The sequence below is a fragment of the Mesocricetus auratus genome, unplaced genomic scaffold (genome assembly GCF_017639785.1).
Source record: "Mesocricetus auratus isolate SY011 unplaced genomic scaffold, BCM_Maur_2.0 Super-Scaffold_100022, whole genome shotgun sequence".
Taxonomy (NCBI): domain Eukaryota; kingdom Metazoa; phylum Chordata; class Mammalia; order Rodentia; family Cricetidae; genus Mesocricetus; species Mesocricetus auratus.
The window spans coordinates 2,332,827-2,357,269 of record NW_024429203.1 but is presented as its reverse complement, the minus strand read 5'-3'; the positions used below and the strand labels follow the sequence as shown (position 1 = coordinate 2,357,269).

Genomic DNA, 24,443 nt, shown 5'->3' with positions numbered 1-24,443 from the left:
AGCCCATCACGGAAGGAACCATGAAGCAGGGCTGCAAACTGGCTCGCTCCCCATGGCTTTCTCATACCCCTAGGGCCACCTGCCCAGAGGTGGTACCACCCACAGTGGGCTGGGCTCCCCACGTCAGTCATTAATCAAGAAATGCCAGCCAGGCTTGCCTACAGGTCAGTCTGCTGCAGGCATTTTCTCAGTTGAGGCTCCCTCTCCCAGATGACCCTAGTTTGTGTCAAATTGACAAAAATACTACCCAGCATGGTCAGGTTGCCAACCAGCATGATTACAGCTCAGGTCTCAGGATTAACCTCAACCATGTTGAAGTTCGCCACCACCGGCTTCTTCCCACTGACTCAGGGGCTCCTAGTGGTCAGAACTCTGAATCAGCAGTCAGCTTCACCCAGTGTCTCTGTTCCCAGGGTCCAGAAAAGAGAAGTGACAAATTAAATGTCACATGGAGAATGAGTGACAATGCCAAGGGACTGCAAACCAAGCTCCCTCCTCCACTAAGCACCAAATGCCATAAAGATGTCTCAGACCTGGAGAAGGACACAGGAAGCTGGGCAGTGCCCTGCAGATCAGGCTTCTGTCCAACAACAGCTACACTTGTTGATCATCTGAGAAACCCAGGGCCTTGTGCAAGCCAGGTGAGCACTGAACCAAACAATACACACTCCCTCATTTGTTTTCTTAGATAGAGACTCACTATATAGACTAGCAGACAGGCCTGAAACTCACAGAGCTCCACCTGCCTCTGCTTCCTGGGTGAGCACTGAACCAAACAATACACACTCCCTCATTTGTTTTCTTAGATAGAGACTCACTATATAGACTAGCAGACAGGCCTGAAACTCACAGAGCTCCACCTGCCTCTGCCTCCTGGGTGCTGCCACGCTCAGTTTATTTAGTACTGCCAGGCAGTGGTAGCCACACCTTTAATCCCAGGACTCAGGAGGCAGAAGCACATGAATCTCGGTGAGTTCAAGGCCACCCAGGAAGACATCAGAGTGAATCAGTCTAAGAGAGAAACAGAGCTCCTGCCTTTAATCCCAATGCTGGAGAGTATATAAGGAGCTCAGTGCAGTCTCAGGAGCAATCGGGATTTTTGGTGGGGACCACTGCAGTCTAGGCAGTCTCAGTGAACATGAGGAGCAGTGGTCTGGAGAGGTGAGAACTCTCTAGTAGCTGGCCGCTCTGCTTTTCTGATATTCAGCTTTACTCCTACTATCTGTCTCTGGGTTATATTATTGGTGCTACACTCCTGCTCCCACAGTCTGAGGATGAGATTAAGGGAGTGAATAACCACACCTGGCTTCGATTTTTTATTTGGTGGCAGCGCCTGAGTTGCCCAGGCTGGCCTGTAACTACTGAGCCCTGCCCCCTCACTTCAGTATCTGCACAGCTAGGATGGCAGGCTAAAGCACCAAGTTAGACTAAGACACCGCCCTGCTTCATTTTAACTCTATGATCTTATTTGACGGGGCCTCTGACTCAAGGTGATCCTCCTGTCTCAGCCTCCTGAGCTGGGATTACAGGTGTTTTCAACCATGCTGAGCTTTTGACACCTTCTTACCACAAGGATTGTGATGCTGGACCCGTGGCCAGCCCCCTCGGTCCACGCTATATGCATTTCTTTTTTTGCCGATGTGATAAACTGTCTTGCTTAAAGCAATTTCAGAGAGGAAAGGTTTCTTCTGGCTCCCAAGGCAAGGGTACAGTCCATGGTGACAGGGAAGTCATGGTAGCAGGAGCTCAAGGCAGCTGTCACATTCATCTGCAGTCAGGAAGCAGAGAGAGATGAGCACTGGTGCTCAGCCAGCTTTTCCTTTTCCTTTTCCTTTCCTTTTTTTTTTTTTTTTTTTTGGTTTTTCAAGACAGGGTTTCTCTGTATTGCTTTGGAGGCTGTCCTGGAATTCGCTCTGTAGCCCAGGCTGGCCTCGAACTCACAGAGATCCTCCTGCCTCTGCTGGGATTAAAGGTGTGGGCCACCAACACCCCGCTGGCTTTTTCTTTTTTTATTCAGTCTGGGACTGCAGCCCAGGAAAGGGTGCTGCCCACTCCCATTACCTTAAATAGACAATTCTTCCTGATCTGCCCGGAGGCTCATCTCCCAGATGATCTAGATCACACTGAAAGCCTGATTCTAGTTCATATCAAGGTGAAAAGAAAAACTAACAAGGACAACTACTGAAAACAAGAGTTTTGCATCTGTGCCTTGACCATTAGTGGAAATAAGACAGCATGCCACAGGGTAACATGCATGATGTGTACAGACAGATCTTACCCTCTGTGCTTTGTGGTTTCATATTTGTGCGTGTGTATGAACCGAGGTCTCACAAAGTAGCCCAGGTTAGCTTGAATTCATCATATAGCCAAGGCTGGCCTAGAACTAGCAAAGATCTTGTCTCTGCCTTCTGAGTGCTGGGATTTTAGGCCCAAATCATCACACTTGTCTTCCCATCCCATGTGAACTGGAGCTGCCAACACTGGGAAACTGTCTTCAGGGAAGTCAGCTCCAAGGATGACACTGCCCCCTATAGGACATCTTGGAGATCCATCTGCTCTAAATAAATACCTCAAGTTGTTTCTGGAAAAGCACGAAAGAAGTAACTCTTGTTAAGGTCCCCAGGGACAAGCACTTACCAAACTCAACAGTTAGCACTTGTACTTCATTCCATTCAAAGCATGAACAAGATGTGGTACAGCTAAGCATGTACTCCCCCTCGTGTGCATGCGTGCGTGCGTGCGTGCGTGCGTGCGTGCGCGCGCGCGCGCGCGCGCGTGTGTGTGTGTGTGTGTGTGTGTGTGTGTGTGTGTGTGTGTGTGGTGTACTACTTGGAGGAACCAGTTCCGGCCCTCCACCATGTAGCTTCCAGGAATCAAACTCAGGCTGACGGCTTGAAGTGCCTTTACCTGCTGAGCCATCTTGCTGGACAGTAGCCTTTAATTAAGAAAAAAAGGAGGAGGAGGAGGAGGAGGACGGTTCACCACATATGTTTATGAGGGTCCACATGTGGAGACCAGAGAGCCTTCTTTAACTGCTCTCCACCTTTATTATAGAGGCAGGGTCTCTCTTGAACCCAGAGCTCACCTCATCTAGCTAGCCAGCTTGCTCTGGGGATCCTGTCTCCACCTCCTGCAGGCTCAGGATTACAGGTGGGGAACCACACCCATCTGGCATGTATGCAGATGCTCCAGTCTCCAAACTCACCCTGCAAGTGTTTTACCTGCTGAGTCATCTCCTTAGCCTCCATCCCATGCTCCTTACAGCCCAAGCTCAATCCTTGATTCCTTTCCTAAGGGGCTCCTCAGCCTTCCTTCTCCGAGAGGCAGCACCCAGGAGCTCTGCCAAAGACAGCCCTCCTCTCTGACTCCTCTGTCTATTGAGTTCTTCCGGAGGTCCCTCTTTCAACTTGAGCAGCAGCCTACCCGCCCCCAAGCCTCCTCTGTTATGATAAAGCCAGGGGAATCTTGGCAGATTCCATACCAAGGCAGGGGACAAACACACCAGGTCGACAGAGCTTAGTGAGACGTTTCGTTAGAATGGTGGGGAGGGAGAAAAGGGGTAAAGAGACACAGAGTCAGAGAGAGGACAGAAGAGAAGAGGGAGACAGGAGAAGTCCTTCTGCCCCAGGAGAACAGTGGCAAGGAGATGGTAAGGGTCTTTTATAGGGGTCCCTTGCACCTGCGTGCACACTAGCAGTCATGGAGCCCTGGGCTGACCAGGGTGCTGCCTGAGTGCATTCTGCCAGGTGACAGGGGCAGGCCAGCATAATGCCCGTTACATCCTCTATCTTCTCAGATCATCTGGCAACTTCTTCTTTTTTTTTTTTTTTTTTTTGCTTTTTCGAGACAGGGTTTCTCTGTGTAGTTTTGGAGGCTGTCCTGGAACTCGCTCTGTAGACCAGGCTGGCCTCGAACTCACAGAGATCCGCCTGCCTGTGCCTCCTGAGTGCTGGGATTAAAGGCGTGCACCACCAACGCCCGGCCATCTGGCAACTTCTACCACCATCAAATGTCCTGAGCCCCACATGCCTCTCTCTGTTGCAGAGAAGGCTTGTAATCTACTCTTTGTTTGTTCGTTTTGGGTTTTTTTCGAGACAGGGTTTCTCTGTGGCTTTGGAAGCTGGCCTGGAACTCACTTTGTAGACCAGACTGGTCTCGAACTCACAGAGATGCACCTGCCTCTGCCTCCCGAGTGCTGGGACTGAAGACTTGCGCTGACACCACCTCCCGATGCGACCTTGAATTTCCAACTCTATCTCCACCTCCTCAGTGCTGGGATTACAAGCGATCGGGTCAGGATTGGAGCATTTTGTGTTTTGCATTAGCAAATATTAATCTTACATAATGTATTTTCCTATGCCATCTTCATGTATGTTTACAATGTACTTTTGACCATATTTACCCCCTTGCCCCTTCTCGTGTCTCTCACTCCCGCTGACATGAGTTTTCCTCTTCCCAACTATTTTCTCTAGGGCTAGGATATTTGAGTGAGCCTGGAGGTTGGGAAAACTCAGGTGCGCTTCCAGCGCGGGGGGCTGAACTGGGGACAAGTGAGAGGAGACCAGGAAGATGGTGGTCACAGGCGAGGATCTTAGCCAGGGTGCTACAGCTGGACACAGCACTCGTCGCAAACTGTCACCCACCGTAGGGAGCTTGCCGGGAGTCCGTGGGAGCGCATGCGCGGTAACAGACGTCACTCATGCGCAGAGACAGGCAGTTGAAGGAGGCGGGGTCTACACGACCCTGGTTTCGGAGTAGGCGGGAAACCAAAGCGGTATTTCCGCTTCCGTCAGGAGCCGGAAGTTAGCGTCTCCCGGGTGAAGCGGCTTTGGCTGCGCGGCCGGCGGGACTGGTACAGGTAGGTGCGGGGCGTCTCGCGCGCGGGCGTTGGGCCGAGCGGGACCGGGCGCTCTTCTCTCGCTCACCCGCCCGGCGTGGAGCCGAGGCCCGGGCATGGCTCTGAGGACCGCCGTGTGAGGAGCCGGACCCCTGCAGCTGGACGAGCGGGCGGCGCCCCCGAAGCCTGGGTGAGGCTGACGGCGTCGCTCCTCCGCCGCGACCCGTTCCCGTCACCCCGGCCGCTCCGGGACAACGCGGTTCGTTCGCGGGCTGCCGTTTGCCGGTGGGATCTGGGGCCACAGATTTCCCCGATTCGTTCAATAAGTGGTTAAGAGCTTGGGGTGCAGCAGGCGCTGTGGATGCTGGGCATTGGGCAGTGGCCGAGAGAAACCCTTCCTCGGAGATGGATGGCCAGGGTGGTGGACGCTGGAGGACCTTGAAGGAGTTTAAGATGATCGTAAGCTAGTTTTTTTGGATGTGGTACGTGAGTGTGCAGAGGACAGCTTGCAGCAGCCGGTTCTTTCTCCGTTGAGGGTCCCGGGAATTGAGCTCAGGCTGTCAGGCTTGGCAGCCAGCGTCTTTAGCTGCTGAGCCATCTTGCTTGCCCAGTTTCGAAAGTTTTAGAAATCTTTATGTGTATAATGTGTCTGTGTACAGAGGTTAGTGGAGAACTTGCGGAGCGCGTTCTCTCCTTCCACGCGGGCTCTGGGGACCAAATTCAGCTTGCCGGGCCTGGCAGCAGTACCTGTACCAGCGGAGACGGGGTCGACCAAGATCTGTGATTCTGTTGTGTAGCTGGTTGCCGGGGCCAGACCTCGTAGGGGAAACAGCCATAACCGTGTAGACAAGTGTCAGCATGGGCTCAGAGCCGTGCCATAAACCAGAAGCAAGGTCCCAGAGAGGCGTTCATTCTCCAGCCACACTGAGGAGAGGCAGCAGCTTGAGACTCGGTGAAGAGCTCGTGTTTGGATCAGCCCTGTTAGCCTGAGCTGGAGGCGAGATCTAGTGGCTAGCTGCTTTGCTTCCCTGATCTTCAGATTGAACCCCAGTATCTGTCTCTGGGTCTTTTCTTTTTCTTTTCTTTTCTTTTCTTTTTTTTTCTTTTTTTTTTTTTTTTTTTTTTTTTTTGGTTTTATGAGACAGGGTTTCTCTGTATTGTTTTGTAGGCTGTCGGTCCAGCCTGGCCTCGAACTCACAGAGATTCGCCTGCCTCTGCCTCCCGAGTGCTGGGATTAAAGGCGTGCGCCACCACCGCCCGGCCTTTTATTTTTCTTGTAACACCTGCCTCAGACGCTGCTAAGGGCCTGCCATCTGTAACTGTTTACTAATACAGACATTTTGGTATTTTCGTTACCCTGTGTGTATGGGTGCTTGCCTGCAGGTACGGTTGTCCTCGACTTGTGTGCAGTGCCCTGGGAGCCCAGGGAAGGGCGTCAGATCCCCCGGAACTAGAGTTACGCAGTTGTGACCCACCGTGCGGGTGCTGGGAACGGAACTTTGGTCAGCCCCATTGTTTTGGATTTGTGAGACAGTCTGGCCCCCAACTCATGACATCTTCCTGCCTCAGACTACCAAGTGCTGGGGTTGCATGCTAAACCAACATGCCTGGTTTGGTTTTACTGTTCTGTTTTGGTCTGCAGTACTGTGTAGCTCCAGCTGGCTGAAAATGTGGCAATCCTCCTACCTCCTTGGTGCTAGGGTTTCTGAGTGAGCCAGGGCAGCTCACTGAAGCCCCCTTAACTGAGTCTTGAGACGCAGCAGGTTGGGCATGACAGCCCTAGAGGGGCAGTGCTGACCTTTTGTGCTGCAGCCCTTTAGTACAGCTCCTCCTGTGCTGACCCCCAGTGTCATTTTGTTGCTACTTCATAACTGTAATTTTTCTACTGTTATGAATTGTAATGTAAATATCTGACCAGGGCACTGGTGGCACACACCTTTAATCCCAGCACTTGGGAGGCAGAGGCAGGCACATCTCTATGAGTTCTAGACCAGCCTGGTTTACAAAGCTAGTTCCAAAACAGATACAGAAAAACCCTGTCTCAAAAAAACTTAATAAATAAATAAATACACACACACACACACTATGCAACCCTGAGGCCCACAGGTTGAGAACCATTTCCCTAGTGGCTTCTACGTGCTAGATTACTACCAGCTGAGTACATCCGGTTGGGGTGCTGCCGGGCAGTGGTGGTACACATCTTTAATCCCAGAACTCAGGAGACAGAGCCAGGCTGATGGTAGATCTCTGAGTTCCAGGGCAGCCAGGGCTACACAGAGGAACCCTATTTCCAAAAACCAAATACCAAATATATATTTTACTGTCTTGCATGTGTAAATGTTTTGTGTACCTCTTTGGTTTGTTTTTTGTTTTTTTGAGATGGGAACTTTGAACTTATTTTGTTGTCCAAGATGGCCTCCAGTTTTCAGTAATCCAAAGTTCTGGGGTTGTAGTGTAGGTTGGGCTCCCACAGGCTTGTGCCAGTGTGTTGGCCTTTTTTCTTTTAAAAATAAGAGCAAAGGTGTCATGACACATACCTTTCATCTCAGGCAGAGGCAGGCCTGGTCTACACAGAGAATTCTGCCTGGGTTGCAGAGTGAGTTCCAGACCAGCCTGGGCTACAGTGAGTGGCTGACAAATAGTGTAACTTTCCTCTCCATTCTCGGGTACCCCAGCGGGCTGGGGTCTTGCCTAGAAACAGTGGGTGGGCGTGGTGCGGTGCGTACGGAAGTGACGACAGAGGCAGACCCTGAGTGCATTCCCAGATGGAGGTCAGTGGCAGCTGCTTCCCTGCCCACCTGCCAGCATGCCGTCTGCCCCCTGGGTATACCTCACACCAAGGCTACTATTTCTCCAAGCCACCTCCTCGTATGTTAGACTTGTATCTCAGATACTTTGGGGTTGCTGTGGTAAAGACTAACAAGATGGACTTAAGGCAGGAGGGGCTTCTTTAGGCTCCACAAGAGAAGCAGCGTGAGGAGGAAGCAGAAGGCAGTGAGTGCTGCAGCTCATGCCTGTAGTCCGAGCACTTGGGAGGATCAGGAGTTCAGAGTCATCCTCTGTATTTGGGAATGGAGTCCATGTTTGGTTTGGTTTTGCTTTTTTGGTGGGGACAGGGAAGTTGTCAGTATCTTTCATTGTAGCCCTGGCTGTCCTAGAAGTCACTCCACAGACCAGGCTGGCCTCAAACTCACAAAGTCTCGCCTGCCTCTGCCTCCTGAGTGTGGGATTAAAGGCATGCGCCACCACATCCCCCATCCTTTTGTGTCCCCATCACAGCTTTGGGCGCCACCCTAGACTGTCACTGTTCAGTTGATTTGTTTTCCCTGTCTCACCCACTGCCACCCTACTCCAGGCTCCTAAAAAACTCCTGTGGGCGTTGGTGGAACATGCCTCTAATCCCAGCATTAGGGAGGCACATGGACAGACAGACAGACAGATCCCAGTGAGTTTGAGGCCAGCCTGATCTACAGAGTGAGTTCCAGGTCTGTCACATAGAAAAACCTTGTGTGTGTGGGGGGGGGCTGCTGTGACTTTATATTGAGGCTCAGGGGAGACACACTCCTATGTTGTATATATATGAAGGTCAGAGGACAAGTTTTTGGGAAGTCTGTCCTCGACTTCCGTATTGTTCTGTTCTGACTGGCTAACCAGCAAGCTTCCAAGCAATCCTGCTTCTGCCCCCATACCCACATCCCAGTGCCAGGCTTACAGATCTGAACCACCGTACATGGCTTCTGTGTAGCTTTCCAGAATTGAACTCAGGCCATCAGGCTGGCATGGTTGGCACTTTTGCCCACTAAGCCATCTTCCTGCCCTTGACTTCATCTTTTTTTTTTTTTGGTTTTTCGAGACAGGGTTTCTCTGTGGCTTTGGAGGCTGTCCTGGAACTCGCTCTGTAGACTAGGCTGGCCTCGAACTCACAGAGATCCGCCTGCCGCCTGCCTCTGCCTCCCGAGTGCTGGGATTAAAGGTGTGTGTCACCAACGCCCTGCTCCCCATTTTTTTCTTAAGCCACCTGTCCACCCCCACCTTCGATGAGGACGGAGGTCTTAAGTGACCTACCAATATTAAAGGCTGTTCTCAGCTGTACTGTCCAGAGTGTACACAGGGACTGTTGTGCCGAGGGTCAGGAGCCTGGGTTCCGTAGGTAGAAGCCTGGATGTCATAGTGTATGTCTTCCTTCTCCATGGGCTACTGCTGGGTTGCCTCAAGCCTGCTTCCAGAGGATGGAGGTAGAGTGGCCAGCTTCTACCAGCATCTAATCCCTCCTCCTCTGCCTCACAGGTTTCATCCCCCTGCAGCCATGGGACGAAGGAAGTCTAAACGGAAGCCACCCCCCAAGAAGAAGATGACAGGCACACTGGAGACCCAGTTCACTTGTCCCTTCTGCAACCATGAGAAGTCCTGTGATGTGAAAATGTAAGTGCGTAGTTAGGGTGCGCCAGCCTGCATCTGAGCATCCGAGGCTGTGCCTCCTGCTGCTCACCCTGGGCCTTCCTGCTGGCAGGGTGGCCCCATGGGCTCAGCGCTCGTTCCTCATGCATCCTTCCCCCTTGTACCATTGCAGGGACCGTGCTCGAAACACTGGAGTTATCTCCTGTACCGTGTGTCTAGAGGAGTTCCAGACACCCATCACATGTATCCTTGGAAAGTCATCTGATCTCTGGGGAGTGAGAGAAGTGGGTGGGAGTCGGGGCTGTCCTTACCTGCTCAGGGGCTGGTGACCAAGGCAAGGAACTGTCAGTCACTCCTGCTGCCCTGGTCCTGTGGCCAGGTTTGAAGCCACTGCTACCTACATTGTCTACTGGCTTAACACTAAGTGACAAGGCACATGGCAGGGGTCCAGTTGACCCTGTCGTAGCATAAACGTGCCCAGGAGAGGGCTTCATTGCCAGAAATCATCCTTGACTCTGTGTTACAGATCTGTCAGAACCAGTGGATGTGTACAGCGATTGGATAGACGCCTGTGAGGCAGCTAATCAGTAGCAATATCAAGGACCTGCCCCCTCAGCAGTCCCCGACCTGGGTACCAATCCAGAGACATTCCAGGACTCGGCTGTAGGTCCAGGACTGTGACAGCCCTCCCTCTGTATGGAGTGGATGTGAATGAGTACATGTGTATGGGGCTGCAGATGTGGCTGTAACAGTGACCCTGACTGCTTGTAGATAGAGTTGAGGGGTTGCTGGGTCTCATCATGCTGCCCAGGGTGGCCTCAAATGACTCTGAAAGCCTTTGAGTTGCTTCCCTTCTTCAGCCCCAACCCCTGCCCCACGCTGGTTCCTGGCTCCTCTGGTGACCGATTCCTGACATCCCTGGCAAAGAATAGCTGTGGGACCTCCAGTCCTCAGCCACCTCACCAACACATGGTCCTCGGGGACCGGGACCTCCTGTCCTTCCCACCTCCTTGTGCTTGTGACCTGGGAGTCAAGGTCCCTTGCTGGGCTTTGCCTGGGGACCCATTTTCCTCTTCCTTTGCTTTTGTAGAAAAGGTAGGGGCTGGTTCAGGGACAGTCGTCACTTACAAGCCTGTCAATAAAGCAGCCAGTGCAGATCCCTGGCTATCTGTCCTTTCTTGGGTTATGAGACCTAGGTGCCAAAAGGGAAACTGGGATTTGAGACTAAGACATTCAGAAGATATCTTAATAGCCCTACGATGTATGGTTTGGTCAGTTTTTCAAACGGTTTTTCTATTGGCTTCTTTGTGAGGGCAGGGTTAGTAGGGATTGGGGATGGGGTATTCTATACCAGGCTGACTTTGAACTTGCTATGAACTTGAGAGTGGCCTTGAATTCCTGATCCCTCCACACACCTTTGTCTCCCAGGTGGTGGAATTATAGGTCTGCACTAACTAGTTCATTTGGTAGTGGGTATCAATCCCAGGGTTTTCTGGCCTCATGCTTGAAGATCTGCTTACCTCTGGCCCAAGTGCTGGGATGAAAGGTATATGTCACCACAGCCAGGTATACACAGAGAAATCCTCTCTCAGAAAACAAACAAATAATAACCATAGTTGCTTTATTGGACCTGTCTGGGTGCATAGTAGAGCAGACAGACATTTGACTTTGTGTTTACAGCAATCAGTGAAAACCATAGAGACGGATGGGGAGACAGTTCAGTCAGTAAAGTCCTTGCTACACAAACATGAGGGCCTTGGCTTGATCCCCAGAACCCAGCTGAAAAGGCTGGGCATGACTGTGTACACTTGAACTACCAGTGCTGAGGAGGCAGACACAAGCAGATCACTGGGACTTGCCACCAGACAGCCTAGCCTAATTGCTAGTTCAGGCCAGTGAGAGACCTGTCTCAAAAGCATGATTAGGCTGGGCATGGTAGCACACACTTTCAAAGATTTGTTTTTTACTCTGATTACTCGTGGGCAGGTGTCTCGGCTTGTGAGTGAGGGCCGGAAGAGGCAGAGGCTTTGGTTCTCCTGGAGCTGAGAATTAGAGGATTCTGAGTCACCTGGTGGGAATGCTAAGCACAGAACTCAGGTCCTCTGCAAGAACAGCGAGTGCTCTGAACCACTGAGCCATATCTTCAGCACTCAGGAGGAAGAGCTCTGAGTTCTGGGCCAGCCAAGGCTACATAGTGAGTGAGATCTGGTCTCAAAAACCAAACCAAACAATAACCAAAACAAGCCGCTCAGGCCTGATGCCCTGAGTCAGTCCCCAGGACCCTCATGGTGGGGGAGAGAGCTGACTACTGAAGTTGTCCTCCACATCCAGCTGTGTCCTTAGCACACAACCCCACACCGCACACATTACACACACAGAGATGTCAGAATTGTTCTAAAGTACAGAAACTGCCTGACAAGTATTCGGCTGGCAAAGGGTTTGTGGTGCAAGTCTGATAATTTCAGTTCTGTTCTCATGGCCACACGCATGGCACGCGCGGATAAAGCACTGACTCCCTAGTGTCCTCTGACCACACCTGTCTGTGGCACCTACACACTAAATACGTAGTTTTGTGATTTGAGACAGGGTTTCTCAGTGTAACAGCTTTGGCTGTCCTGGAACTCTTTCTAGAGCAAGCTGGTCTTGACTCCTCTGTCTCCTAAGTGCTGAGACTAAAGGTGTCCACCACCACTACCTGGCTTTTCTACATTTTTTTTTTTTTTTTTTTTTTGGTTTTTTGAGACAGGGTTTCTCTGTATTGTTTTGGAGGCTGTCCTGGAACTCGCTCTGTAGACCAGGCTGGCCTCGAACTCACAGAGATCCATCTGCCTCTGCCTCCTGAGTGCTGGCATTAAAGGCGTGCGCCACCAACGCCCGGCTTGGCTTTTCTACACATTTTAAAAAGATTTTATGTGTATGAGTATTTTGCATGAGTGCCTGTGTACCACGTAGATGTAGAGTTGAGGAGACCAAAAAAGATCATTGGATCCTCTAGAACTGGAGTTACAGAGAGTTGTGAGCTGCCATATGTGTGCTGGGACTCAAACCCCAGACCTCCTGAATAGCAGTGAGTGCTTTTACTGCCAAGCCAATTCTCCAGCCCTAAGTTTCATTATTTTGTATATGTGTATGCATGAGCACACATCTGGGTGTCCCTGGAGATCAGAAAAAGGTTTTGGATCCCATGGAGTTGGAGTTACAGTCATGAGCTGTTTGACATGGGTGCTGAGAACTGAACTTGGGTCCTCTAGAAGAGAAGAAAGTGCTCTCAACCACTGAGCCCAGAATAAAAATAGAAAAGATGACCAGCAACTGAGGAACGCCGCCTGAGGTTGACTTCTGGCCAGCCTCTGCCATGCTTGTATACTCACATAAGCACAGACTTTGACAGGTGACCCAAAGGAGGTGACACTCAAAGGTTGGCACCTACATTGGATCTCTTGCTGTGTGCTGATCGCCACCCTGTGAAGCAGACTCAGAGACGAGCAGACCTGAGAGGGGAGGCTAGTCGAACTCCTGCAGCCTACATGCACACAGGGACTACACCCAGGAGGCTTAACTCCTTGTAAGTCCAGGTTTTGGGCTGAGGCCTCAGCTGTCCTGGGTGCTTTGGGCCACTGGGAAAGTTAATGGTGAGGACTCTGGAAGGCTTGAGGCTGTTACAGGATGGGCAGAGAGTGAGCACTGTGTGCCCTTAGAGGTTCTCAGGGGCAGCAAGAGACCTGAACCGAGTTGCCTGGACTCAGCACCTCAACTTGGCCTCATGAACCTGGGCAGCAAGCTGTGGTTAAAGCTCCTCCATAGTACAAGAAACTTACAGAGAACTCAGAAGATAGTCGACTGTCAGTAAAGTACTTGACCTGAGTTCAGGTCCCTAACACCATGCAAAAGCCGTGTCTAGCCCTAGCACCAGGGTGGTAGAGACAGGCAGATCTCTGGAGTTCTGGCCAGCCAGCTGAACTGCATCAGTGAGCCCTGGATTCAGGGAGCCTCTGCCCTGCACCATGCACACGCCCACACAAACAGTTGTATGTACCACGCAAAAGAAACTGCTGGTACTGGGCATGGTAGTGCACGCCTTTAATCCCAGCACTCAAGAGGCAGAAAACAGGCAAATCTCTGAGTTCCGAGGCCATCCTGCTCTGCAGAGTGAGTTCCAGGACAGCCAGGACTGTTAGAGAAACCCTGTCTTCTGTAGATAGGAAGGAACAGGTAGAGCCCTGCTGGATGAGCAGGTGAGCAGCCAAGAAAGGTGGTAAGCTGACCCAGAAGTGGTGGCTGCTAGGCCGGGCTGCCAGATCTTAGCCTGAGCCCCACCTGTTCCTGGGCAACAGCGGTGGCTAGGTTTCTAGACTGCTTTTACAGGGTTCAGAAGGGGTACCTAGAGCTGACACCAGAGCCCTCCGTGTCACTGCCTCATCACCCGACAGGCAGAGCCCCAGCACAGCCTCCCCAGAATATGGGGCCAAATGTCTGAAGTCCACTTTGTGGGTCCAGGGTCTGTGTGCATGGAGGGTTTCTGGTGTCTCCAAGGGTTACAGCTTTAACTCCTGGAGTGATGGAGTGGTCAAGGAACTGCTCTGGACCCCCTCCATTTTTCTGCATTCCCTCCTTGGAGCCCTGATCACTGACCATGGCTTTTAGGCAGAACACCTAGGGTGGTCTTCAAGAAACAGGGAACGGGGTCCTTGCTGGAGCAAGGTGACGTCAGAGTCCTGCCTAGGTTTTCAGAGTGGTGGGCAGCCTGGGACTCAGGGTTTTGTTGTGTTGTGTTTTTAGACATTCATCGGTGTTGATGGGTGCGCATGCTCTGACAAGAGGCAGAACACAATGTAACAGGAGTCGGCTCTCACCTCCCATTGTGTAGGATCTGGGATTGCATTCTTGACAGCAAACACCGTTACCAGCTGAGACACCTCGCCAGCCCATGGGGTTCAGTTTTAAGAAGATAAACTGCTGAGCACCAAGGCAGGCATATAGAGAAAGTCAGGCCCCAAGGTTAACTTGACTGTTCTAACAACATGACAAACCATTACCCGGCCAGCAGTACCAGTCCATGCCACTTGCACACAATCTGGGGACCCCTCCACGTCATTTAAAGTGTGTGACATCCGTGATGTGCCTGTCCTGTATGGTGGTGTAAGGTCTGTAGGCATATCTTTAAATTGCACATTTATTTAGGGAAGGGTATGTGTATCACGTGGTTTGTGTATGGGGGTGAGGGGATGTTGCAGGAACTGATTCTCTGACACTATGTGGGTCTCCAGGACTGAACTCAGGTCATCGAGCTTGGTGTCGGGTGCCTTTACCAGCTATGTGTCCTCTCAATGGCCCGTGCATGTATCTTGGAATCCCGTGGGGGGGGGGAGAATGCTGAGACTATCTAAGCAACACTCCTGAGCAGCTGGCTCTGAGACTCGGTGATGTCACAGCCATTTATTGTGCTCCAGTGAAATAGAGAAAGAAAGTGCTTGAGTTACAAATGCCGCTGTCACATCCACAGACGTCAGTCGCTGCAAAACCAAACTGTGTGTCCGCTGCGTTTCGGGCATGCATTCTGCTCCTGCTGCGGGAATGGGGCAGGGGTCAGGCCAAGCCTGGGTTCTGGGGGCTTCGCTTGGAGGGTTTCTGGTTCTGGGAGGTACTCACTTGTGAGGGAGTAAAAGGGGGCAGCTGAAATACCTTTACTCAGTACGTCCTTTGGGTGTTGTTGGGGACACCCAGTTCTGTGTTGGGCCCTGTGAGAGCTACAGGGATGAGGGGCCCCCTTCTTCCCACCGCTCCCCTCGGCCTGATCTCCCCAAACTGTAACCCTATAGACAGGTGCCAGGGAGCTGGGGGACGCCATGCAGGAGATGGGGTTGCCTGGGCCAGCTGGGTCCAGCCAAGAGCAGCAGCCAAGCCCCCTGGGGGCCCCTATGCAGAGTTATAGTAGTTATGTGGGTGGTGATTGTGAGTGGGCTCGCCCAGCTCTGGGTATTCCGGATTCAGGCAGTATTTGGGATCGTACACCTGACGGGGCAGCCCATACACTGTCATGCCCCTCTGTGAGGCCCCCTTGTTGCTGCCCATCTGCAAGCTGACGTTGAGCGTGTCACAGTGTTCCATGCCCAGTCCTGGCTCAAAGATCTGCCGCTTGGTGCCTGGTGCAGTCATGCCAGCCTGAGGAGAGAACAGTGGTCAGACCAAAGGGAGAGATAGAGGCCTCTCCCCAGCCCCATCTCACCAGGTGTCACATCGACCACACAAACCTGGCTGGCACCCTTGTTGGTGCCCATTTGCAGGCTGATGGTAGCCTGGTCCAGGGGCTGATCTGTCCCCAATTTGGGGTCATAGAGGTGACGCCGAGTACCATAAGCTGTCATGCCCTGCTGGCTGGCAAACTTGTTGGTGCCCATCTAGGAAAAAGATTAATTAATCAGTAAGGATTATGGAGTGTCCCTGTGTCCCACAAGAGAAGTTTGATGTCAGAGCAGGAGGCCAGAAACACTCAGAGTGGGGATATCGCATGACCAGACTCTTAGGGCCAAGGTGTGGCCCTACCTCTTGTCAACGGCAATCCTGGCTGAAGAGAGCCACAGCCATGTATGGTGGCCCACAGTTGTCCACCCAAGAGGATCAGAAGTTTAAGGCCAGAGTCCAAGAGACAGATGACTCGGTGGGTAAAGACAGGCTCTTGCCCGGTGACCTGGGTTGACCCATGGCACCCACGTAATGAAAGAACTGAGAAGGCAGAGACAGGACGGTCTCTGAGTTTGAAGCCAGTCTGGTCTACAGAGTGGTTCCAGGCCACACAGATGCACAGTGAGATCTTGTCTCAAACAATAAAATAAGTGAAAAGACAAAAGGAGTTAGATTCAAGCTGGGACTGCTAGCACAGGTGTGTAGTCCTAGTCACGGCTGGTAGGCTGAGGCAGGAGGATGGATGGAGTTAAAGATCTGCCTTGCACACAGTGCAAAGAGGTCACCAGCCTGAGCAACTTCATAAGACTCCGTCAGGATAAAAACTGCACTGGGAGATGGATGCAGGAAGATTGGAAGAGAAGCTCAAGACTAGCTTTGGTTGAATAGTGAACTCAGAGCTAACCTAGGTTATAGGAGACCCTGTCTCAAGGGCTTGCCTTCCAAGCACAAGGCCCTGAGTTCAATACCTAGCACCTGGAAGCTGATCGTGTTCCAGGACAGCTTCCAGGACAATACAGAGAAACCCTGTCTTGAAAAACCAAAAAAAAAGCCGGGCGGTGGTGGCGCACGCCTTTAATCCCAGCACTAGGGAGGCAGAGGCAGGCGGATCTCTGTGAGTTCGAGGCCGGGCTGGACCGATAGCCTCCGAAACAATACAGAGAAACCCTGTCTCGTAAAAACCAAAAAAGAAAAAGAAAAAGAAAAACCAAAAAAAGAAGAAGAAGAAGAAGCTGATCGTGGTGGGGCATGCCTGTAATCCCTGTGCTGAAGAGGCAGAGGCAGGCAGATCTCTATGAGTTCAAGGCTAGTCTGGTCTACAAAGTGAGTTCCAGGACAGCCAGGGCTGTTACACAGAGAAACCCTGTCTTGAAAAACCAAAAACAGAAAAAAGAAGAAAAAAAAAGAGCCCTGGTGCTTGAGAGCCGGCTTAGTGGTTAAGAGCACTGGCTGCTCTTCCAGAGGACCCAGGTTCTATTCCCAGTAACTACATGGTGACTCAAAATCATCAGTAACTACATTGTCAAGGATCTGATGTCCTCTTCTGGCTTTCACTGGTACCAGGCACACACATCGTGCACAAACATACACACAGTCAAAACACCCAACCAGGTACAATAACAAATAGGAATCTGTGGTGTCTGGTCTGCTGGGGCTTAAGAATCAGCTTTGATTAACAAGAAATCAAGGGGCGGAGAGACGGCACAGTGGTTAGCTGCACTTACGTTCTTGCAGACCTCCCACACCCATACAATGGCTCACAAACACCCAGTGTCCTCTTCTTACCTCCGCAGGCACTGCACACTCATGGTGCACATACATGCTTGCTAATAAAACACATATGCACATAAAATAATTGAAAAAGAAGAGGAAGAGAAACCAGCACCACTGAAGCGAACCTTTGCTTTACTGGGACAGTTGATCAACTGATCCTGCTTCGTGGAGGCTGAGAAATGAGCTGATCTGAAGTAGTACCAGCATCATTGAAGTGAAATCTGGGAGGATTTCTTCAGGGTTGGCATAGAGAAGCTGTCCCCCAGAAGGGCCAAGGCTTTAGCTGGCAGCTGAACTTGATAATGTGTAGTAGTCTACCTGGTGGTACTTTTTTTTTATTAAAGCAGCAAGATCAAAGGGGTCCTGGAGAGCAACTGAGACTTAGCACTGAGAGGCCAGGAGAGGCCACGGGTCAAGATACAGCCTCAGCTGTAGTGGAAATCCCAGGACTGCAGAGGAGTCATGGACAGACACTAAGGGTTTGTACCATGAGTTTGGGTCAGAGTCCCAGAAGAGAGGTCAGGAGGCCATTGGTGAAGGTGCACCTTGGTTGCAATGGTGACCTCTGGTATATTGGGGATGCCAAGACTGGGCGATAATCACTAAGGACAGGACAGCAGATGTGGTGTGGAGCCTCCCTAGACCATGAGACAAGCTTGTGTTGCAGGTGACAGAGCCAGAGAAGTAGAGAGCCCAGAAGATCATGAGTCTCAAATGTCAGACACTGAGCTACAAGATTTGGAGCTATTCCGATGGACTTCATTGTGGTACAAGTGCAATTGCTTTGTGCCTTTGATCTTTCCTTTTGGAAAAAAGAAAATATTTACTTTAAAATATTTTACAGAAGCCCACATTAAGAGACTTTTTAGGGCTGGAGAGATGGCTCAGTGGTTAAGAGCACTGACTGCGCTTCTAGAGGACCTGGGTTCAATTCCTAGTAACTAAAAACTGTCTATAACTCCAAGATCTGACACCCTCACACAGACATACATGCAGGCAAAACACCAATGTACATAAAGTAAGAATAAATAACTTTTTAAAAAAAGAGACATTTTGGATATTTTAAAGACTTTGAACTTTTAAAGTGTTTGCATTTTTAAGACCATGAAACATTTAAAGTTACAGTGTCATATTGTGATGCTAATGAGTTCAGGCGCATTCAGGGTGGTGTGGCAGTCAAGGAGGGCTTTGGGAATAAACAAGAAAGGAAAGGGTGAGGTTTAATGGTGATGTGTTTGGGAGTCCAGTTAATAAGAGGTCAGCTGTGCTGATTAGCTTTTGTCAGCTGACACAAACTAGAGTCACCTGGGAAAAGGGAATTTGAGTTGAGGAGTTGTCTCCATCAGATTGGTTTGTGGGCATGACTAAGGGACATTTTCTTAATTATTGATTGGTATGAGAAGACCCAGACCACTGTGGCTAGCGCATCCCTAGGCAGGTGGTCCTGGGTTGTATAAGAAAACTGAGCAAGTCGATAAGCAGTGTTTCTCCATGGTGTCTGTTCCAGTTCCTTCCTACAGGCTCCTACTTGAGTTCCTGCTGTGACTTCTCTCCATGATGTACTGTGATGTGGAAATGCCAAATAAACTTTCCTTCTACAAGTTTAGGTTGGTGTTTTATCACAGCATCAGAGTACAAACTAAGAAACCCGGTGAGAGACCCTGTCTCAGAGCAAGGTGTCCTGGCATGGTGGGGCGCATCTTTAATCCCAGCACTTGGGAGGCAGAGGCAGGCAGATCTCTGTGAGTTCGAGGCCAGGCTGGTCTACAGAGTGAGTTCTAGGACAGGCAAGGCTACAAAGAGAAACCCTGTCTCAAAACAAAGAAACAAAACAGACAAACCAAGGTGGATGGCTCCTGAGGAAAGACAATAGTGGCTGACCTCTGACCTTGATGCGCACACCCTCGTCCATAGATACATATGTGAAAAATACGAGAGGGCTGTAGATAGAACTAAGGTACATGAGATCCCCAACACTGAAGAAAATAAGCAGTGTGCTGCCTTCTGCAAACCTTAGTTTCTCTATCTGAGTATAGGGGCTCAGAGGACCTGGGTTCAATTCCCAGCACCCACATGGCCTCTTACAGCCATCTCTAACTCCACTTCTGGCGTCCATGTGCACCATGCACACATGTGGTTCATAGGCTTACATGCAGGCAAAACACTCGTACACAGCCAGGCATGATGGCGCACGCCTTTAATCTCAGCACTCAGGAGGCAGAGGCAGGTGGATCTCTGTGAGTTCAAGGCCAGCCTGGTCTACAGAGCGAGTTCCAGCACAGCCTCCAAAACAATACAGAGAAACCCTGTCTCGAAAAACCAAACCAAACCAAACAAACAAAAAACAGGGCTGGAGAGATGGCTCAGAGGTTGAGAGCACTGACTGTTCTTCCAGAGGTCCTGAGTTCAATTTCCGGCAACCACATGGTGCCCTCTTCTGACCTACAGGTGTACGTGCAGGCAGAATACTGTATGCATAATAAATATTTAAAATCTTAAAAAACAAAAAACATTCATACACAAAGATAAATCAAGTAAAATATTTTATAAGAGTCTGTTAAGAACAGGAACTACTTAAGAATATAAGCAAAGGGAGCGAGTTAGTAACTAGAAAACACTGACAGTGTTCCCAGCCAGTCCATACAGATACTCTGACCCCCAGAGCCTCCAGGGTCTGGGTGCCTTCCCCTCAGCCCAGAGTAGCCCATATGATGAAGGTCCATACCTGTAGCCCAATAATGTTCCGACCTTCTCTCAGTTTCTCGGGCTCAAATCTCCGCTCCTGTTTCTCTGCGTACTTGACCCCCACATTGACCTTATTTCCTTTCGTCTTGGCCTGCAAGGGGCAAAAAGGACATGAACCACAGATGAACCAGCTCCCAGTGGGCCACATTTATCCTCAGACACCAACACCTGCCTACACTTTGGTGAGGTTCAGTGGCCAAGTATCCCTGTGGTCATCTGACTTGACACCAGCCCCTGCCCTAAGCCCACTCTTCCCTCACACTCACCATGCTGGCCAGAGCCAGGAGAGTAGACTGAACCTGTGTATGGTTTGTGTTCTCAAACAGGTCGTTGGCCTCAAAGATGTCGTGGGGTTTCACTCCATACTTGGTAATGGCTTTAATGAAATTACCTATGTTCTCCAGCTGTAAGGGAAGAGGCCAGGTCAGGGATGGAAGGGTGGAGAGCTGAGGAGCTGGTGGGTAAGGGATGGAACAGAACTCCTATAACTCCAGCTCCAAGGGATCCAGGGATTCAATGCCTCCTGGCCTCTGTGGGCACTTGCCCACACAAGTGTACACACACACACACACACACACACACACACACACAAATAAAGGAAATCTTTAAAAAAATAAACAAGGGGCTGGAGAGATAGCTCAATGGTTAAGAGCACTGGCTACTCTCCCAGAGGTCCTGAGTTCAATTCCCAGCAATCACATGGTGGCTCATAACCATCTGTAATGAGATCTGGTGCCTTCTGGCATACAGGCATATATGCAGGCAGAATAGTGTATACATAATAAATAAAATAAATATTTTTTAAAAAGAGTTAAAAAATTAAACCTGAGTTTGAATCTCTAGAAACCAAGTAAAAGTCAGAGAGTAGCATCAATGTCTGTAACCCTGGTACTCCTATAGGAGATAAGAGAAGTGGAGATGACCAGCTGGTGTACCCAGTGGATAACAACAAAGAGATAGAGATCCTGTCTCCAACAAGGTAGAAGGAGAGGACCAAGACCAGAGTTGTCCTCTGACTGTGAGGGGAGCCCGTGGTTGGGCATGGTTCTAACCTAGAGCCCCTGCCTAGAACTCCCCAGTGAGGGGCTAAGATATGGCTCAGAGGTAGAGCCCCTGCTTAGAATCCCCCAATGAGGGGCTGGGTGTGGCTCAGAGGTAGAGCCCCTGCCTAGAGTCCCCCAGTGAGGGGCTGGGTGTGGCTCAGAGGTAGAGCCCCTGCCTAGAGTCCCCCAGTGAGGCTAGGTGTGGCTCAGAGGTAGAGCCCCTGCCTAGAGTCCCCAATGAGGGGCTGGGTGTGGCTAGGCAGCAGAGCTCCAGCCTAGCACACTCAGTGGGCTCAACCCTCATTACTAAAATAGAAAACAAACTAGTAACTTGTGTCTGCACTTACCTGGTGCCAGTTTTGGGTTGACTCATTTACCTTCTTCACAGAACCTGGCTGGAGCTTGTTAATGAATCTGACAAAGAGAAGGGGGATGGGGAGTGAGTCCAGGCAAGGTGGCTGGATAACTCTGGAAGGGGGTGCGACCTAGCACTCGCTATGATGGCTGTGGGACGGCCAGATCCAGTTGCCAGCCAGAAAATCTGAGTCGGGCTAAGTGTCCTGGCTTTCCTGTGTTCAAATCTCAGTGTTCCTTGTTGTTTTCATTTGTATGCGTGTGTGTGCATGCACATGAGTGTGTGTGGCATGTGTGCACGCATGTGTCATGCCATGTGTGTAGAAGTCAGTGAGCAGCTTTCAGGAGTGTGTTCTCTCTTGAACTCAGGTCATCAGTCTGGGTGACAATCATCAACCAGCCCACTGGGCTTTCTCCATGGCATGGATGTGATTATCCGGCTGGTTACTCGGTTACCATTTCTTTTCTTGGTGATGATATTGCTGGGTGTGGAATCAGCTCAATTTCTCCCTCGAGCTCCACATGGAGCCGGGTTCACTGCCCACACGCCTAGAGCAAAGGCCTGTGTGTATGCGTATTACCCAACGGCAACTGAACGACTGTGCTCGGTCGGCTGTATGACTGCTGAGGGTGGGACTCAGCCAGCCTTGCTTATGCATGTGCTCTGCGCTGAACTGTACCTCAGCCTGCGCTAGGGAGCCCAGATGTGTGCCAAGCCAGGGTGAGCTGCTCCTGTGACGAGGGCAGTGAAAAGCCAGGGTCGACATAAACTACTATAAACACCACCATAACAGCCACCAAAACTGGAGACAAACAGCTACGGTTGCCCACTGGGATCCATAGACAGGCCTGCCCTGTAGCATGTGCTAGCTAAGTAATGGCCTGGGTACTGTCTTAAACCTAACTGACTCGGTCGTCTCTGCCAGTGAAATGGGCACAAGTGAGTCTCCGCGGCCTTTCAGGGAGCGTAGGTGGCATCAAGAATCAGGGTCTAACTCCAGTTCCAGGTTTGGGATCATCAGGTGATGCTGAGGGTCAGTATGGAGCGGGTGGGGTGCTGGCTTGGGGGAGTCTGCACCCTAAGAACCTCACTCACTCGCAAAGAATGATCCCATCTTTGAGGCCGTCCATGAAGTTGTTCCCGATGCGGCGACCTGTAACCCCCTCAATCCACTCTCTCAGCTCCTGCTCCCGCTGGTGGTCATATTTCTGGGCCAGCTGAGGTGGAGATGGAGAATGAGGGGCAGGTGATGAGGAAGTAGACAAGAGAGAGTCGCTTTGGCCTTCTGGGGCCCGTCTCAGCCCGGATAGGCCCAATCTCCTACTTCATCCATCCCAACTAAGGCAATCCTGTCTTAGTGTCCACCGTAGGGGGGCAGGACTAGGGGAGGCGGAGGGCCAGGATTGAGGTGGCACCTGCCCAGGGGGCCATTCCGGGCATTCTGAGGTTTGGCACCAATGAATAGAGGGGGCTGGAGAGCCAGATCCTTGAAGCTGGGGGGAGGGGGCGGCGCTTGGCTCCTTGGTTTCCCCTCCAAGCCAAACTTGGGGCTTAGCTTCCCCTGACCCAGCCCCCCTCCCACTCTCCATTTGGAAGAGGAGATGCCTTAAACTGGGGGCGGGGATGAACCCTAAGAAGGAACCAACCCCTGGTGCTTTGTTGCTGGGAACGCTGCTCTTACAGGTATCAGTGCAGCCCAGGACATCACACATAGAATCCCTGGTTAGAAATAGGGATTGTGGAGTTCCCTCCTAACCCCTGCCTGAACGTGTTTCCTAAGTCTGTCCTCAGCCCCACTTTGTCTCTCTCGTTGTCCCCCAACTCTGCGCATTATCCTCTTCTCAGTCTGGGGTCCCCATCTCTGAAGACAGTCCTGTCCAGCGAGCTCTGGGACTCTTGGCGTTGTAGCTCCCCCTCTGATCCCATCTTCCCGGGTAGGCGGTGGGATTCGACCGGCTGGCTCCCTTCTCCACCTCTCAGCTCTTATCTCCCTCCTGGCTCGCCCGCCCGCCAACCTGTCCGCGAGACCCGCTTCAGGACCTTTCAGCAATCCTGCATGCGGGCTTCCCAGCCCCTGGTGGTAGTGAGACGGAGGGATGCCTCGCTTCTGAATGGGGAGAGGAGGGATGCACCCCCTTACCTGGCCCCAGCCCTGCCGCCCCCCTCCTCACCAGCCCGGCTTTATAAAGCAAACCGGCCCTTATATAGCGCGGGCCCAGGCTGCCCAAGGCCGCCTTATAAGGCGCGGCGGCTCTTCTGCGACTCCGGGCCGGCGCTGGGGGGAGGGGGCGGCGCTGCCATCAGTCTCCCGCAGAGCACCCGCCCCCCACGCTTCCCCAGATTGAGCCCCTAGGATACCCCAACCTGATCCAGGTCCCAATCCCTGCTCCTCGCTCCCCTCAACTCCTGCTGTGGGACCCTGGAAAGAAAGAGCCTCAGTGTTTCCTTCTGTCAAATGGGACTGCCTCTCCTAGTCTGTGCAGTCCCCTGTCCCGGGAAACAGATCTATACCGGTGTGGAGAGGGTTTGGGTCTGCACTTGCCTCACCCGGCGCCCCAGCTCCTTGCTGCTCCTTTATAAGCCTCAGTTTACCTATCCGTGGCAGGAAGGTGTTGTCGCTCAATGTCTTCTAGCAGTACAAACTGCAGAGTTTTTTTGTTTTTGTTTTTTAAGGTGAAGGTCTGTCCCTTCCCCCTACATCCCTCCCAGGAACAAGACTGACCGAGGACTCTGAGCAGTTGGGAAATCTTTGCAGCACTCTGGTTACCTCTATTTATGGATAGTGGGGTTCCCTCACTTCACCCCTCAGGTAACTCAGGGCCCTGGGATGTTCCAAGGACAGAAAAACAGCCCCTTCTTCTCTTCTCGGGTCTCAAGTCACCTGACCCAGGTAGGAGGGAGTTGAGGGTCTGTCTGTCCCTCCAGCCTTACCTTGTTCTTGACTTCAGCAGAAAGGCCGTAGGCAGGACCTCGGTTAAAATGTGCGGAAGACATGCTGTCCGGGGGCTCTGGCAAAGCAGAGGTGCTGGTGACACCGGCGAGGACCGGGCGGCTGAGCCTGCGACTGCACCCTCTTCCCTTCCCTCCTCACACGTTTTTGAAGCTCCAG

At 51.5% G+C, this 24,443-nt stretch overlaps 2 protein-coding genes across 4 annotated transcripts; one reads left to right on the top strand and one right to left on the bottom strand.

The window, feature by feature from the left end:
- Nucleotides 1–4,716: 4,716 nt before the first annotated feature.
- Elof1 (elongation factor 1 homolog) lies at nt 4,717–10,392 on the top strand. Of its 3 annotated transcripts, none has more exons than XM_005078517.4 (4): nt 4,717–4,858; nt 9,125–9,259; nt 9,408–9,478; nt 9,762–10,392. In XM_005078517.4, exons 2-4 carry the CDS (start codon nt 9,144–9,146, stop codon nt 9,824–9,826), a joined length of 252 nt encoding a protein of 83 aa, XP_005078574.1. In that variant the 5' UTR covers nt 4,717–4,858; nt 9,125–9,143; the 3' UTR covers nt 9,827–10,392. The 3 variants fall into 3 exon arrangements, with proteins under 3 accessions (XP_005078574.1, XP_040585659.1, XP_040585657.1); XM_040729725.1 differs by lacking the exon at nt 4,717–4,858 and adding an exon at nt 4,865–5,027; XM_040729723.1 differs by lacking the exon at nt 4,717–4,858 and adding an exon at nt 4,865–5,096.
- Nucleotides 10,393–14,656: 4,264 nt separating this feature from the next.
- Nucleotides 14,657–24,443, bottom strand: Cnn1 (calponin 1). Its single transcript, XM_005078518.4, has 7 exons — nt 24,266–24,443; nt 22,430–22,551; nt 21,327–21,393; nt 20,203–20,340; nt 19,917–20,027; nt 15,487–15,633; nt 14,657–15,397 (listed from the first exon to the last, which is right to left on the bottom strand). Exons 1-7 carry the CDS (start codon nt 24,326–24,328, stop codon nt 15,152–15,154), a joined length of 894 nt encoding a protein of 297 aa, XP_005078575.1. The 5' UTR covers nt 24,329–24,443; the 3' UTR covers nt 14,657–15,151.